This window comes from Doryrhamphus excisus, linkage group LG12, assembly GCF_037039965.1.
Source record: "Doryrhamphus excisus strain RoL-2023G ecotype Guam linkage group LG12, RoL_Dexc_Guam_v1.1, whole genome shotgun sequence".
Classification (NCBI taxonomy): Eukaryota; Metazoa; Chordata; class Actinopteri; order Syngnathiformes; family Syngnathidae; genus Doryrhamphus; species Doryrhamphus excisus.
Genome location: NC_136368.1, coordinates 19,516,288 through 19,533,702, shown reverse-complemented (window position 1 = coordinate 19,533,702; position 17,415 = coordinate 19,516,288). Strand labels below are relative to the sequence as shown.

The 17,415-nt window shown below is 39.3% G+C and overlaps 1 protein-coding gene across 1 annotated transcript in view; it reads left to right on the top strand.

The window, feature by feature from the left end:
- The window catches only part of LOC131136234 (uncharacterized), a 19,555-nt gene extending 2,140 nt beyond the window's left edge, over positions 1-17,415 (top strand). The window contains exons 2-12 of the mRNA XM_058082867.2: positions 6,182-6,288; positions 6,500-6,779; positions 6,868-6,974; positions 7,099-7,234; positions 8,659-8,694; positions 10,848-10,940; positions 12,092-12,118; positions 14,153-14,173; positions 16,010-16,126; positions 16,914-16,973; positions 17,049-17,415. Coding sequence (XP_057938850.2) covers positions 6,182-6,288; positions 6,500-6,779; positions 6,868-6,974; positions 7,099-7,234; positions 8,659-8,694; positions 10,848-10,940; positions 12,092-12,118; positions 14,153-14,173; positions 16,010-16,126; positions 16,914-16,973; positions 17,049-17,077 — 1,013 coding nt within the window. The 3' untranslated portion in view covers positions 17,078-17,415. The remainder of the gene's footprint in view (positions 1-6,181; positions 6,289-6,499; positions 6,780-6,867; positions 6,975-7,098; positions 7,235-8,658; positions 8,695-10,847; positions 10,941-12,091; positions 12,119-14,152; positions 14,174-16,009; positions 16,127-16,913; positions 16,974-17,048) is intronic.

Genomic DNA, 17,415 nt, shown 5'->3' with positions numbered 1-17,415 from the left:
ATGGAGGCCGATAAACGCTTATACGATGCGTGCCAGGTTTTTGTGTGCGCGCAGGCTTGTCTGTTGACACATTTGAACTGCCCGCACATTAATCAGCCTTCAGTGCTCCTATGGCAACCGCAAGAATAATTGGGGCAAACAGCACTTTCTGTTCCACAAACACACAATAGAAATACACCTGACAGAACAAAGTCATATCACCTGACAAGTACACACATTATGAGGCGTGCTGTTCCCAGTACGGTTTAGTTTCTGGTTCACGTACTCAAACATTATTTCCGCTTGAAATGTAGCATCAGGAATTTAAAATGGTCACTTTTTGGCACTTGTAGTGGAATAATAATAATGATAATAATAATACTAACAGAATAGAATGATAACAGAATAGAATAATAACAATAGAAATTACCATTTTTATAGTTACTATATTACAGGATGATTTTTTATTATTATTAAATTAAGTTATCTATCCATCTATCCATCTATCCATCTATCCATCCATCCATCCATCCATCCATCCATCCATCCATCCATCCACCCACACACCCAATTTTCTTGCATGCCCCCATGTTTTCCAAATCTGTAAGCTGCTGGATGATGAATAAAGTATCCGTCCACCCACCCATCCACCCATCCATCCATCCCCACCCACCTTATTTTCTTGAACCCTGCATGCCTCCGTGTTTTCCAAATCTGTAAGCTGCTGGATGATGAATAAAGTATCCATCCATCCATCCATCCATTCATAACCAACTCATAGATATGCTGCTAAGTTATGCATTCATTCATTTTCTACCGCTTATCCTCACGAGGGTTGCGGGGGTGCTGGAGCCTATCCCAGCTGTCTTCGGGCGAGAGGCGGGGTACACCCTGGACTGGTGGCCAGCCAATCACAGTGCACATATAGACAAACAACCATTCACACTCACATTCATACCTATGGACAATTTGGAGTCGCTAATTAACCTAGCATGTTTTTGGAATGTGGGAGGAAACCGGAGTATCCGGAGAAAACCCACACATGCACTCACCAAGATCACCAAGTTCACCAAGATCCCGATCTCATTACACATCACTGACTTCTTCATCATTGGTGTTGTTATAGTTTTTTATTCATCTGAGACAGCAGTATGGCAAAAATATTTGATATTTTATTTATATTATTATATTTTTATTTTTTTTGGTGTCATGAGCACTTTGAGGTTCCCCTCTTTTATAAAATAACCCCCATGTTGTTTAGTAATCTCTTATGTGATCATGCCAACATGAAATGGTCCATCAACAATTTGCTATATGACAATAGTGGTACCTGCATCAACTACAGCTAGGAAGTGTGTGAATTGCAGTATTAGTAAAAGTCTCCGTGTACATATTGTACATTTTTTTCATGGTTCTTGCTGTATTTGCTACAAGGCATGTAGCAGCCCTGCATTTTCAATGAAGCGGAACTATAATAATAGCCTGCTTAATTATACAGGAGAGAACCTGTCAGACATTCCTGTTCGTAAATATTGTTAAAGGGGACCTGTTATGCTTTTTACACTTTTATGACTTATAAATGTTGGATTATTGTGTTAAACCATGCTAACGTTGCAGTTTGTGCATTTGCAATGTAGTATTATGTCTACAGTATTGGGTAATTGGGCTGCACGGTGGTCGAGTGGTTAGCACGCAGACCTCACTGCTAGGAGACCAGGGTTCAATTCCACCCTCGGCCATCTCTGTGTGGAGTTTGCATGTTCTCCCCGTGCATGCGTGGGTTTTCTCCGGGTACTCCGGTTTCCTCCCACATTCCAAAAACATGCTAGGTTAATTAGCCACTCCAAATTGTCCATAGGTATGAATGTGAGTGTGAATGGTTGTTTGTCTATATGTGCCCTGTGATTGGCTGGCCACCAGTCCAGGGTGTACCCCGCCTCTCGCCCCGAAGACAGCTGGGATAGGCTCCAGTAACCCCCGTGACCCTTGTGAGGATTAGCGGTAGAAAATGAATGAATGAATGTTACGATGCACGTTAGCGCATAGACCACACAGCTAGGAGACCAGGGTTCAATTCCATCATCGGCCATCTCTGTGTGGAGTTTGCATGTTCTCCCTGTGCATGCGTGGGTTTTCTCCGGGTTTCCTCATTCAACATTCCAAAAACATGCTAGGTTAATTAGCCACTCCAAATTGTCCATAGGTATGAATGTGAGTGTGAATGGTTGTTTGTCTATATGTGCCCTGTGATTGGCTGGCTACCAGTCCAGGGTGTACTGGCACCCCCGCGAACCTTGTGAGACAAAAGCAGTACAAAATTAATGAATGAGTATTGTGTATTAGGAGTGTGAAGGTGACTATAGGGGTGTTATTTAATACCTGGAGATCTCTAATAATATTAGGAAGGTCATAAACAGGTTTTCTATGCTCTGGCTCTGGCGAATAAATAGATGAAACAGAATGTAAACAACATAATAGTGTAAAGAGAGTAAATTGCACAAGTATGAGGTAATGTGAAATATGACACAGGTAAAATATTGCATTTTCATATAGAAATAAGCACTGAGAAATATGTTCAAGAAATAAACAAGCATCACACACAATGTTGACAACGAGCTGCCTGACAAGTTAGTGGAAGTCAGTGGTTGAAGTCAAGGGTTAACCATTTGGCAGCTTGACACTACATGTGGATTTGGGCTCATCGGGTTGCGTGCGACCATATTGGAACGCCACAGATGACTCAGAAGCCTGGAGGCAAAGCTGCGGCAGGGAAGCAAGGGAAAGCGAGACAAGTGCAGGACAAAGGCAAAGACAGGGAAGTTGAGATGCATGTGAGATGTGAAATCATTTTTTTTTCTGCAGTATTTTTTACTAACTTCCTGCTGCCTGTACCCAAACGGTCTGGGTACGCATACTCCGCCGTGATTAGTGACACTCTCAAGTAGGGATCGACCGATATGGTTTTTTTCTGGCCGATTCCATCACCCTTAGCAGATGGCTGATTTTGCTTGGGCCGATATTTGTGGCCGATACTGCTTTTGCTCCCTCAATTTATATGAAAAAATGACAATGATAACAAATATTACAGGTCGCAAGTAGGGATCGACCGATATGTTTTTTTGGGGGCCGATGCCGATTTTTTTCCATCACCCTTAGCCGATGGCTGATTTTGCTTGGGCCGATATTTGTGGCCGATACTGCTTTTGCTCGCTCAATTTACATGAAAAAATGACAATGATAACAAATATTACAGGTCTCAAGTAGGGATCGACCGATATGATATTTTTTGAGCTGATGCCGATACCGATTTTTTCCCATCACCCTTAGCCAATGGCCGATATTTGTGGCCGATACTGCTTTTTCTCCCTCAATTTATATGAAAAAATGACAATGATAACAAATATTACAGGTCTCAAGTAGGGATCGACCGATATTGTTTTTTTCTGGCCGATGCCGATTTTTTTCCATCACCCTTAGCAGATGGCCGATTTTGCTTGGGCCGATATTTGTGGCCGATACTGCTTTTGATCCCTCAATTTATATGAAAAAATGACAATGATAACAAATATTACAGGTCTCAAGTAGGGATCGACCGATATGTTTTTTTTGGGGCCGATGCCGATTTTTTTCCATCACCCTTAGCCGATGGCTGATTTTGCTTGGGCCGATATTTGTGGCCGATACTGCTTTTGCTCGCTCAATTTACATGAAAAAATTACAATGATAACAAATATTACAGGTCTTAAGTAGGGATCGACCGATATGGTATTTTTTGAGCTGATGCCGTTACCGATTTTTTCCCATCACCCTTAGCCAATGGCCGATATTTGTGGCCGATACTGCTTTTTCTCCCTCAATTTACATGAAAAAATGACAATGATAACAAATATTACAGGTCTCAAGTAGGGATCGACCGATATGATATTTTTTGAGCTGATGCCGATACCGATTTTTTCCCATCACCCTTAGCCAATGGCCGATATTTGTGGCCGATACTGCTTTTTCTCCCTCAATTTATATGAAAAAATGACAATGATAACAAATATTACAGGTCTCAAGTAGGGATCGACCGATATTGTTTTTTTCTGGCCGATGCCGATTTTTTTCCATCACCCTTAGCAGATGGCCGATTTTGCTTGGGCCGATATTTGTGGCCGATACTGCTTTTGATCCCTCAATTTATATGAAAAAAATGACAATGATAACAAATATTACAGGTCTCAAGTAGGGATCGACCGATATGTTTTTTTGGGGCCGATGTTGATACCGATTTTTTTCCATCACCCTGAGCCTATGGCCGATATTTGTGGCCGATACTGCTTTTGCTCCCTCAATTTACATGAAAAAATGACAATGATAACAAATATTACAGGTCTCAAGTAGGGATCGACCGATATGGTTTTTTTAGGGCCGATGCCGCTACCAATTTTTTTCCATCACCCTTTTTGCTTGGGCCGATATTTGTGGCCGATACTGCTTTTGATCCCTCAATTTATATGAAAAAATGACAATGATAACAAATATTACAGGTCTCAAGTAGGGATCGACCCATATGGTATTTTTTGAGCTGATGCTGATACCGATTTTTTCCCGAGTTTTTGTGGGTATGCCTGCTGTGGCAAAAAAAAAACCGTCCCATCTGCCTGATGCGGACTTTGCCGTCTCAGCTCCTCGCATGCGGAAGAGGAATGTCACAGCGCTGTCTCAAAGACGCACACGAGCATACAAACAAACATGCAAACGTCTTATTTTCTCATTAGTGCAGAGTTGCAATGCCAGCGAGCAAGTTGAGATGTCCCCCCCCCCCCCCCCACACCCCTCCTTTTCTGTTGGCCCTTGAGTCAGGTCCGACATGATTGATGTCATCCCATTGTTGTTGGAGCAGGAACTAATTAGGACAGGGTGGAGCTCTCTCTCTCTGTGCGAGGTTCTTCATGCAGGGAATCGTACTCGACTGCATTTAGCTTCAAGGCACAAGTTTCTAAATAAGACCTGGACAACAAATACAGCGTTTAATTACACAAAAAAGTTAAATTTTTGTGGGGGTTTATGAAAACATACAGTGTATGTATGCAGTATATATTAATGGTAATGGTTTTATTTCATTTGAACATGCAAAAAAAAAGCCATAGCATTTCAATATGTGGAATCAAACTATGGAATGAAATAAATTTAAAAAATGTAGAAAATTAAAAAAAAAAAATGTTAAAAAAATTTAAAAATTTTTTATTGTTTTTTTTTTTACCAATTTTACAAATTTTAAAAATTTATTTTTTTTTACAAATGTTACAAATCTTAAAAATTTAAAAAATTTAAAAAATTTAAAATTTTTTATTTGTTTTTTTACCAATTTTACAAATTTTTAAAATTTAATTTTTTTTACAAATTTTACAAATCTTAAAAATTTAAAACATTTTAAAAATAAAAATTAAACTATATTAGGAAAGCAGGAAGTGAACAAATGTAACACTTACTGATTGTAAAAGTACCAGATGGAGGGGTAGGATTTAATAAGCTTTGCTTCTTCCTACTCCTTTTGGACATGTGGAACTGGGAACTGATTATGTGATGCATTCAATTGTAATCTGATGCATGTTCAAATGAAATAAAACCATTACCAATACCAATTACTGTCATATTTAGTGAGTTTTTTTTGTTTTTATACATTGGACTTCCTGTGCTTGAGTTGCTGGGGTAGAAGACAGTGGTCAGTCACACACCCTGAAATGGACATTTCAGCTAATAGGCCACCATTGTAGTTGGGAGGGCAAGGTGAGAAGCGGCGAGTCGTATGAAAATAAAGTGATATGCTTTCTTTGGAAGAAGGAGTTTGCTTACCACCAAAGCAACTTAATAACGTAATAAATTGAGGGCTGGTCTCAGCAATTTTTTTAGGTGAGATTAAAAGGGCATGAATTAGATCAATTAATTGCAGATCCTAATTAATTAAGCATTAATTTTTTTTAATTGTCTTGTCAGCACTGATACATAGCACTGTAATAAAAACACGGTCACAGTTTACACATGCGCCTCACTCAGGTACGTATGTCATGTTTTGAACATTCTGACTCTCAAGTGTAAAAAGAAGTTAACCCTTGCATAACCAATAACTCTGTCGGTCTTAACGATAATAAAGAAGGAAGAATAATTAATGAGGAGCGAGTATTCCTCAAGTGTAAAACAAAGTTCTTCCTGTGTTTAGATGAGGAGGCTACGATAGAAGACGCAACAGCCCCGGCAACCTTAATGCCTGATGTAGAGGCGCAAGCGGAATCAGAAACTGATGGAGCCTCAGAAGCGATAGAAGAGGTAAGCTGGCACTAGTCCTACAAGTCCCATAATGCACTGCAGCTTTAATTGGCTTTTCAACCAAAAAACAAGCCTTTAATGTGTTTACATACACCTTTAGCACTTAGCATTAGCATAGCATAGCATAGCATTAGCATCTATCACTGCAATATTGTGTGTGAGGTTATGTGTGAGGTCAGTTCTGAAAATCTTTCCACTACGTTTAATCCAGATACCTGAGCCGACTGAAGCTGCAGCCCATGAGCAAGTCACTCCTGCTGAGGAAGAAGCAGAACCGGAGGTCCCTTCAGAGGCAGACCCAGAACCAGAACCAGCAGTTCCTGCTGAGGAGGAGCCAGAACTAGAAGGAGAAGCCGAACCAGAAGCTGCTGCAGAAGATGAACCGGAATCTCCCGCAGGAGGAGAAGCTGAAAGAGCCGCAGAAAGAGAAGAAGAACTAGAAGCTCCTACAGAAGAAACAGAAGAAGGTCCCGCTCCTACAACAACACGGGGTTAGCATGGATGTTCACAGATCATACCTTGTTCCTTCTTATCAGTGTAAGTTAAATAAACCCCCTCTCCTCATCCTCGCTCTTGAAGGACCTGCAGCTGATCCAGAAGTGAAAGATCCGGAAGCTGAGCCCCACGTTCCCAATATGGATGAGGAGCCTTCAGCCAGCACGGATGCACCACCAGCACACGAGGAGGTCAGTGGAAAGACGCCATGTTGTTCTTCTGGTTTGATAATTGCACGCTTGCAATGGCATGTAAATAACAGAGCCTGCATGACCTGACATGGATGAGTCCTCATGCTGAATGACGCGTTGGCAGGGTGGATCTGAAGTGGAGGCCACAGCAGGAACCGATACAGCCGTGCAGCACGAAAAGGATGAGTCGGCTGATGTGGGTCTGGAGGAAGAGGAAGAGGAGGTGGCGAACGTCAACACAGAATTAGAGGTCCCGACAGGTAAAGTCTAGTCAGATTTTACAGTAAAAGAAGAACACTATCCATTAGGGATCGACCGATATGGTATTTTTTGAGCTGATACCGATACCGATTTTTTTTCCCATCACCCTTAGCCGATGGCCGATTTTGTTGTGCCGATATTTGTGGCCGATACTGCTTTTGCTCCCTCAATTTACATGAAAAAAATGACAATGATAACAAATATTATAGGTCTCAAGTAGGGATCGACCGATATGTTTTTTTGGGGCCGATGCCGATACCGATTTTTTTTCCCATCACCCTTAGCCAATGGCCGATATTTGTGGCCGATACTGCTTTTGCTCCCTCAATTTACATGAAAAAATGACAATGATAACAAATATTACAGGTCTCAAGTAGGGATCGACCGATATGGTTTTCTTTTGGGGCCGATACTGCTTTTGCTCCCTCAATTTACATGAAAAAATGACAATGATAACAAATATTACAGTTCTCAAGTAGGGGTCGACCGATATGTTTTTTTTTGGGGCCGATGCCGATACCGATTTTTTCCCATCACCTCTAGCCGATGGCCAATTTTGTTCTGCCGATATTTGTGGCCGATACTGCTTTTGCTCCCTCAATTTACATGAAAAAAATGACAATGATAACAAATATTACTGGTCTCAAGTAGGGATTGATCGATATGGTTTTTTTTTGGGGCCGATACCGATTTTTTTCATCACCCTTAGCCGATGGCCGATATTTGTGGCCGATACTGCTTTTGCTCCCTCAATTTACATGAAAAAATGACAATGATAACAAATATTACAGGTCTCAAGTAGGGGTCGACCGATATGTTTTTTTGGGGCCGATGCCGATACCGATTTTTTCCCATCACCTCTAGCCGATGGCCAATTTTGTTCTGCCGATATTTGTGGCCGATACTGCTTTTGCTCCCTCAATTTACATGAAAAAAATGACAATGATAACAAATATTACTGGTCTCAAGTAGGGATTGATCGATATGGTTTTTTTTTGGGGCCGATACCGATTTTTTTCATCACCCTTAGCCGATGGCTGATATTTGTGGCCGATACTGCTTTTGCTCCCTCAATTTACATGAAAAAATGACAATGATAACAAATATTACTGGTCTCAAGTAGGGATCGACCGATATGTATTTTTTGAGCTGATGCCGATACCGATTTTTTCCCATCACCCTTAGCCGATGGCTGATATTTGTGGCCGATACTGCTTTTGCTCCCTCGATTTACATGAAAAAAATGACAATGATAACAAATATTAACATCTGTTATATTTATGGAATGTTTAGTTGTGAATTATTTCTATTTGTGGCGAGAACGGTCCAGTTGACACATAATATTGTGCCTTTTGTAAGAATCATATGGGAATCGAACTTGATGTTGCCAATGTAATGCGTCATTGTTTTTTCTTGCCAACAGTTAAAGCGGCACCTCCTGCTCCAGAAGTTCACTCAGGTAAGTTTTCATAAAAATACATAATTTCATAATAAAAAAAAATACTGAATAGCTTCTAACTAAGAATAATGTCTATGAAAGAGATTTCTAAAAGAGGACTTTGTTCGATTCCCTGAATGCCATATAGAGTTTGACCTGAGGAAAATCTCCAGTCATTTTGACAAATGTGCGAGTTTTGTGTAAGCACGTATTGGACGGCAACTCCCTATTTTCTCAGCATATTAATATGAAACATGTTTTTTTTTTTCCTGCACCACAAATTACCTCGACAGGTTATTACAGAAGGGGATTGCATCTCACTTAATGTACCTTCTTGAATTAGGGGCGGTGACCAAATCTCCCGAATGACCTCAGTGGGATTTAATCACAATGGAGACGCAAGCCGTTGTCTTATAGTCGGATCCTTCATTTGGCTCCGATCTCACTAGAGTCATTCGTCTGTTTAATATTAGCATGTCAAACTATCTTCTTCATAACATCTTTCATGATGGATGGCTTTCTTTTTGTCACACAATCATACATACACATACACCCTGGACTGGTGGCCAGCCAATCACAGGGCACATATAGACAAACAACCATTCACACTCACATTCATACCTATGGACAATTTGGAGTCGCTAATTAACCTAGCATGTTTTTGGAATGTGGGAGGAAACCGGAGAAAACCCATGCATGCACAGGGAGAACATGTAATTGATGGAATTGAACGCAGGTCTCCTAGCTGCGAGGCCTGCGTGCTAACCACTCGTCCACCGTGCAGCCTCATATTAATATTATTCATTCATTTTCTACCGCTAATCCTCACAAGGGTCGCGGGGGTTGCTGGAGCCTATCCCAGCTGTCTTCGGGCGAGAGGCGGGCGGGGTACACCCTGGACTGGTGGCCAGCCAATCACAGGGCACATATAGACAAACAACCATTCACACTCACATTCATACCTATGGACAATTTGGAGTCGCTAATTAACCTAGCATGTTTTTGGAATGTGGGAGGAAACCGGAGAAAACCCATGCATGCACAGGGAGAACATGCAATTGATGGAATTGAACGTGGGTCTCCTAGCTGTGAGGCCTGCTTGCTAACCACATGTCCACCGTGCAGCCTCATATTAATATTCATTCATTCATTTTCTACTGCTTATCCTCACAACGGTGGGTGGTGCTGGAGCCTATCCCAGCTGTCTTCGGGCGAGAGGCGGGGTACACCCTGGATTAGTGGCCAGCCAATCACAGGGCACATATAGACAAACAACCATTCACACTCACATTCATACCTATGGACAATTTGGAGTCGCTAATTAACCTAGCATGTTTTTGGAATGTGGGAGGAAACCGGAGTACCCGGAGAAAACCCACATGCAAACTCCACTGGGATTGAACCCGCGCCAACCACTCGCCATCCAATTGGCCTTAATGCTAAACAGATTTGCTCTGCTCTGTTCTATGAAATTTTATTTGGCTTTATTTGATGTTTTTGTTATGCAAATAATTTGGAACGCCCGGACCGGAGCGGGAAGGGACACAGAAAAGAAAAAGAAGAAGAACTGAGAGTGAGACACAAAAACAGTAGCAACAATCTTCTATGGTTATCGCCACACTTTTCCTTTTTGCCATCACTGATAATCTTAAAAAAAGACACAAAAATCAAACTTGGCATAAAATCCCAAATTTCTTTGCACATTGTTCTCAAACTCCCAACTTTTTGGAAGCATATTCAAGAAACTGAGAGTAACATTATCCTGATTTATTATCAGGATTTATTGAGCAAAGCAGAAATAAATACAATATATTATAAGCCATAACTAATTTACTGATTCTACCTCGACCTGCAGGTCGCATTCATTGTATAAATCTTTCCGGGTTTTTCCCAAAGAGCACGGAGCTGGACTATAATGTATCCTTGCTGTCAGATCATATCCCCAAATCCGTGTCATCACCAGTTCACACGATCACCGCCAACGCCCTTTTGCTGCTTTTGTATCATCTTGTTATTGATGACAGCCTTGCGAGGGAGTTACCGTGCTGATGAGACGCCATGTTGCGTCAGGGTTGGGGGAGGGGGGGGGGCATCTGGACAATATCCCACCTGGGCGGAGATGGATGAAAAGTGAGGAATGTTTTTTCTCACCAGTTTGACTTGTGTTTTGTCAGATGGAGGATTTAACTTGGAGGATGCGCTCTCCGAAGGCGACGCACGGGACACGCCACCGCAACCAGGGCGGAGCCGTGGCGCGGGATCAGGGGGTTAGTGAGCTAAAATCTTTGGGTTGTATACTCTGCACATGTAATGGTTTTAGGACATGTTGATTATATGGTAATGGTAATGGTAATGGTTTTATTTCATTTGAACATGCATCAGATTACAATTGAACGCATCACATAATCAGTTCACAGTTCCACATGTCCAAAAAGGAGTAGGAAGAAGCAAAGCTTATTAAATCCTACCCCTCCATCTGGTACTTTTACAATCAGTAACTGTTACATTTGTTCACTTCCTGCTTTCGTAATTTAATTTAATTTAATTTAATTTAATTTAATTTAATTTAATTTAATTTAATTTAATTTAATTTAATTTAATTTAATTTAATTTAATTTAATTTAATTTAATTTAATTTAATTTAATTTAATTCATTCATTTTGTACCGCTTTTCATGAGGATCACGGGGGGGTGCTGGAGCCTATCCCAGCTGTCTTCTGGAGACAGAGAGGCGGGGTACACCCTGGACTGGTGGCCAGCCAATCACAGGGCACATATAGACAAACAACCATTCACACTCACATTCATACCTATGGACAATTTGGGGTGGCTAATTAACCTAGCATGTTTTTGGCATGTGGAGAAAACCCACGCATGCACGGTGAGAACATGCAAACTCCACACAGAGATGGCCGAAGGTGGCATTGAACCTGGGTCTCCTAGCTGTGAGGTCTGTGCGCTAACCACTCGACCACCGTGCCGCTGCACAAAGTTCAATTGGGGAAAAAAGTGAATGTGAAAACCACTCAAATCTGAAGTGAAACCGAGTTATTTTTCTGGAATTTAACTAGCATCCCACACACAGCATGTACATAATACCACGCTGGAAAAACTTGAATCACAATATTTTGGATAACTTTGTACGAACAGGGAAGCTTTTCCTTTCATTCCCGACCTGAAAGCTGAGTCATTTAGGTGGGAATAATCTTTACAAAGGAGTGAATAGCTCTCTGTTATTAGTGGCTTTGTAGGGCAAGCCCAAGCAGGTAACGGGGGGGGTCATGATGACACATGTATACACAAGGAGGCAGCTCACAACATTGTTTGCATTTGCTTCAAATAATAATAAAAAAAAATGCTTATCCCGCTTGAACTGCAAGCATTATATTTAATCTCTTGTTTTTCTTTCTCTCCGTAGCGCATGTTGCTGAAGCCACAGGAGAAGGTAAGCAAATTATAATAAAGTATTGGGTCACATCAGTCAATCACTAAATCAATATTAACACAAGCACCTAGCAATGTAGTATATTGAACCTTGAAGATCACACTAATAATTCATATTTCACAATATTTCATAATAAAACAAGAGAAGCCGTAGTTCTCACCCATGTTGTGATTCACACCAAAATAATAATCCTACATAATTTTAATCACGGAGCTGCACGGTGGACGAGTGGTTAGCACGCAGGACTCACAGTTGGAAGACCCGAGTTCAATTCCACCCTCAGCCATTTCTGTGTGGAGTTTCCTCCCACATTCCAAAAACATGCTAGGTTAATTAGCGACTCCAAATTGTCCATAGGTATGAATGTGAGTGTGAATGGTTGTTTGTCTATATGTGCCCTGTGATTGGCTGGCGACTACTCCAGAGTGTATTCCACCTATCGCCCGAAGACAGCTGGGATAGGCTCCAGCACCCCCACCACCCTCGTGCGGTAGAAAATGAATGAATGTTGCCTCTGTTGCACGGCATCGAGTGGTTAGCGCACAGGCCTCACAGCTAGGAGACCCGAGTTCAATTCCACCCTCAGCCATTTCTAGTATGTGGAGTTTGCATGTTCTCCCCGTGCATGCGTGGGTTTTCTCCGGGTACTCCGGTTTCCTCCCACATTCCAAAAACATGCTAGGTTAATTAGCGACTCCAAATTGTCCATAGGTATGAATGTGAGTGTGAATGGTTGTTTGACTATATGTGCCCTGTGATTGGCTGGCCACCAGTCCGCCTCCTGCCCGAAGACAGCTGGGATTAAGCGGTAGAAAACGAATGAATGAATGAATTTGGATCAGTCTTTTGGATCATTTGTAGAACCTTTTGGAAACGTGGGCTGTGTGGCGTGCGAGTTAGTGACCCGAGTTCAATTCCACCATCTCTGTGTGGAGTTTGCATGTTCTCCCCGTGCATGCGTGGGTTTTTTCTCCGGGTACTCCGGTTTCCTCCCACATTCCAAAAACATGCTAGGTTAATTAGCGACTCCAAATTGTCCATAGGTATGAATGTGAGTGTGAATGGTTGTTTGTCTATATGTACCCTGTGATTGGCTGATCACTGATATTTTTTAATATGAGGTTTCCAGCTCATATTTTCATCTATTGTGATCCCCAGAAATGTATTTTCGTTCACCCTTTCAATGTCCACATCGTCTATTTGTATTTGCTGGTGTCTTTATCTTTGGTCACTGGTCCCAAAAATGACGAAAACCGGAGACGGGAAAAGGAAGGATCTGGCTGGCCGGGAGGAAGAAGTAAGGAAGTGGCTTGTCTGCAAGGACAGGATGGAGGAAAAGAGTCAAAAGACGTGTGTAGTTCAGGCTTAAACACACAGGATATAACGGGCATACCCTCTACATAGCAAACAGGAAACAGGAAGTGGCTTTTTTTTAATCTCTTCCTTAACTTCTTTCCCAAATATTAACTTGAATTTACCATAAATTCTTGCATGTAACTATTACTACAAATCATACTAATTCTGTGATGGAATTTTCTGGGTAATAATACAATTTCACGGAAAAAATACTTATTTTTAGCTACTTATTTTAATAATGAATATTTCTTCATAAAATAAATGTTAATTTGTAATTTAAGGAAAATAAATACATAACTTCTCCCATTATATTATTAATGCATTATATTTTTAAATATAAAAAATATATTTAAATAATAAATATAATAAAATACATAAAAAATTCAATAAAATATATAAAAAATATATTTATATAAAATATAAATAAATATATTAAATAAATAAATATATCTAAATATATTGTGAGTTAATTGTCGTTTACAGTTACTGGCTACATTTTTTTTTACTACAAAACATACTCAGAACCGTGATGGAATTTTCTGGGTAATAATACAATTTCATGGAAAAAATACTACTTTATAGTTTGCACACTACTGCTGTATATGACTTTTACTTTAATACTTAATTTTCGGAAGCATATACTTTTGTGTAATATGTCTTTTTCCTCCATTTTTCCAGATTCTGAAGAGGAAGTGGAAGGTGAGTTCTTTTTAACTTCCTGTGTACTTCCTATTAAGACATTTTTTTGACAGCATGACAATAATCCTTAAACCAAATATGGACATTTACGTCTTAATTTTTCATAAAATCATAGCAAGGCTAACCTGTGTCTGGTTATTTTTAGCTACACCTCCCCGATGAAAACGAGAGTACAGAAACATGCACGAACACGTCTGAACCCTCCTCCTCCTCATTCGGATACTGACTCATCTTGATGAATCGTTTCTTTTCTGACTCATCGCCGCTCTTCTTTTTTAAATGGACTTCCTCCTCTCATCCTTTCTTTCATTCACTCCGCTACCCTTCCATACCCTCCCCCGCCTCCCTCCATCACTACCCTACATCCTTCCATCTCACCGTCGGCGATTGTGGCGGCGCCACATCCTGCCATTCTATCTAAAAAAACAGGGAGGCAATGCAAATGATTCACATCCGCGTTGTCCCAGGAAGTCGGTTGCAGGTGCCGAGTTGAATTGCCGCTGTCAATGTTTTTATGTCTTGCTAGATAATAGAAAATGAGGGCATGAAGCCGTGATAAAATAACACACACGCATTGGAACTTTCCAGCCGAGAGGACATTTTAACAGCTAGCTGCTTTTGCACAATTATATGACATTTGTCATGTAATTGTTTTTGTAAAAAATAAAATTATTTTTTTTTTGTAAAAAAATAATTTTAAAAAAATCAATAAAAATATCGAATTATTTAGGGGGATTTAAGAATATTTTAGGGGGACTTAAGCCCCCCTAAAATAGGCCTAATGACGACACTGATGATTTAATTTCATTTGAACATGCATCAGATTACAATTGAATGCATCACATAATCAGTTCACAGTTCCACATGTCCAAAAGGAGTAGGAAGAAGCAAAGCTTATTAAATCCTACCCCTCCATCTGGTACTTTTACAATAAGTAACTGTTACTTTGTTCACTTCCTGCTTTCCTAATATAGTTTAAGGTTTTAAAAAAATTTTTTTGTTTGTTTTAATTTAAAAAAAAAATGCATCCTTGTCATCGATGAGGCCACGGCCAATGTACTTTCAACTTGTGACACTCAATTAAATGGTAATATTAATGGTTTTACCTCATTTGAACGTGCATCAGATTGCAATTGAATGCATCACATAATCAGTTCACAGTTCCACATGTCCAAAAGGAGTAGGAAGAAGCAAAGCTTATTAAATCCTACCCCTCCATCTGGTACTTTTACAATAAGTAACTGTTACATTTGTTCACTTCCTGCTTTCTAATATAATTTTAATAAAAAAAAATGTAATTAGTTTTTTTTGTCACATACCGAAGTACGAGATGATATTTGCAGCCAAGAAAATATAAAAGTACAGTTGCTCACACATTATACAGTGCGGAACCTCTAAAGTTGAACCCATAGACATATTCAACAGATGAATTAAGCCCAGCTCTCACGATCATAACACATTTATTAACTGTAAAAGCAATATTTTAAGGGGCATTCTTTATATTATGGAATAAAACTAAAAGAAAGAAAAAATACTCTTCATATTAGGGTGTAATAATAATTAGATATAGCTGTTCAATATTCTTCGTTGACACAATAGCAGCAGATGATATTTATTTTTTAAAAAAGACATGACTTGGTTTTTGCAGAGCAATACTGTCACCTAGTGGTGGTTTACAGGTATTGTCGGACTTAAGTGTGGTATAGCCTGTATAAATATGTACAATGCATAAGAGTGGAAAAATGCCAAGATGATGACAAGAAGCTCCAATAATAATTGTCTCCTTGTAATTGTGACGTGTTTTTAATGTTTTTTTTGTGTTTTTTTTTAATGTAGAAACCAGCTCAGGTTCCTTGGCTGCAATCTTGTGTGCACTGGGCGTGGCCATTGTGGGAGCAGCCACTGGATATTACACCTACCAGAAGAAGAAACTGTGCTTCAAGAACATGCAGGGTAAATCATTCTTTTTATATTCAATGAAGTCCAACATGGCGACACTGTCCAGGTCATCATATCTTCTTAACCTTCCTCTTGTGTTAGCTTTTTTGCTATATGCTTTTTTTGTTACATAATATAATATAATTGACCAATTGCTTAAATACATAGATTATTTTAAAATCAATATAAATAGTTGTGAATTAATTGTTTTTTTTTTATTGCTTCGCATGTCAATTATTTTAATAATGAATATTTCTTCATAAAATAAATGTTAATTCATAATTTAAGGGAAATAAATACATAACTCCTCCCATTATATTATTAATGCATTATATTTTTAAATATAAAAAATATATTTAAATAATAAATTTATTAAAATATATAAATATATCTGCGATTGGCTGGCGACCAGTCAAGGGTGTACCCCGCCTCTCGCCCGAAGACAGCTGGGATAGGCTCCAGCACCCCCGCGACCCTTGTGAAAATGGAATGAATGAATGAATATAAAAATATATAAAAAAATATAATAAAATATATAAAAAATAAATATATAAAATATATAAAATATTTATATAAAATATATATAAATATATAAAATAAATAAATATATCTAAATATATTGTGAGGTTTCTTATACAGTTACTGGCTAATTTTTTTAAAAATAAAAGTTTTTAGTAAAATAAAATAATCAATTGAAAAAATACTATGGTCATTATTTATCTTTGTCTTTTAAATTCTATATTGTGAATGAATTATATTTTCATGTTACAATCTTAGTATTTTTACACGTCTGTCTCTTTAGAAGAGGATCCAGAGGCTGCACGCAAAGCCGACGATGGGGAGGCTCGATCGGATCCTCAGGGTATGACAAGCACACAGTATGCCTATTTAATATTTAAACCATAAATTACACTATGTATATATATTTTTATTGCAGTCCTTAACAGCCTACTGAACTCGTCATAGAGCATCCACGATCATGTGACTGGACCTGTGGTGATCTCACTGTATAGGCTCTATCCACTGTGGAGCTGCCCCAAAGTGGGGCTGTGTGTGTGTGTGTGTGTGTGTGTGTGTTTGGGTGTATGGGGGTAAAAGAGCAAAGTAACAACAATCGGCCAGCAGTTTACCTAAATATTATTATAAAAATGATTGAATGATACATTTTTGCCTTTCATCTATTTGTAGGAATTCAGTGTGAACTTTAAAAAAAAAAAAAAAAAAGTCTTTTTTTTATGTATTATATCTATATACGTATGCGACAGGGTTTAACCGTTTCCAAACCAGCCACTATATCCAATCAA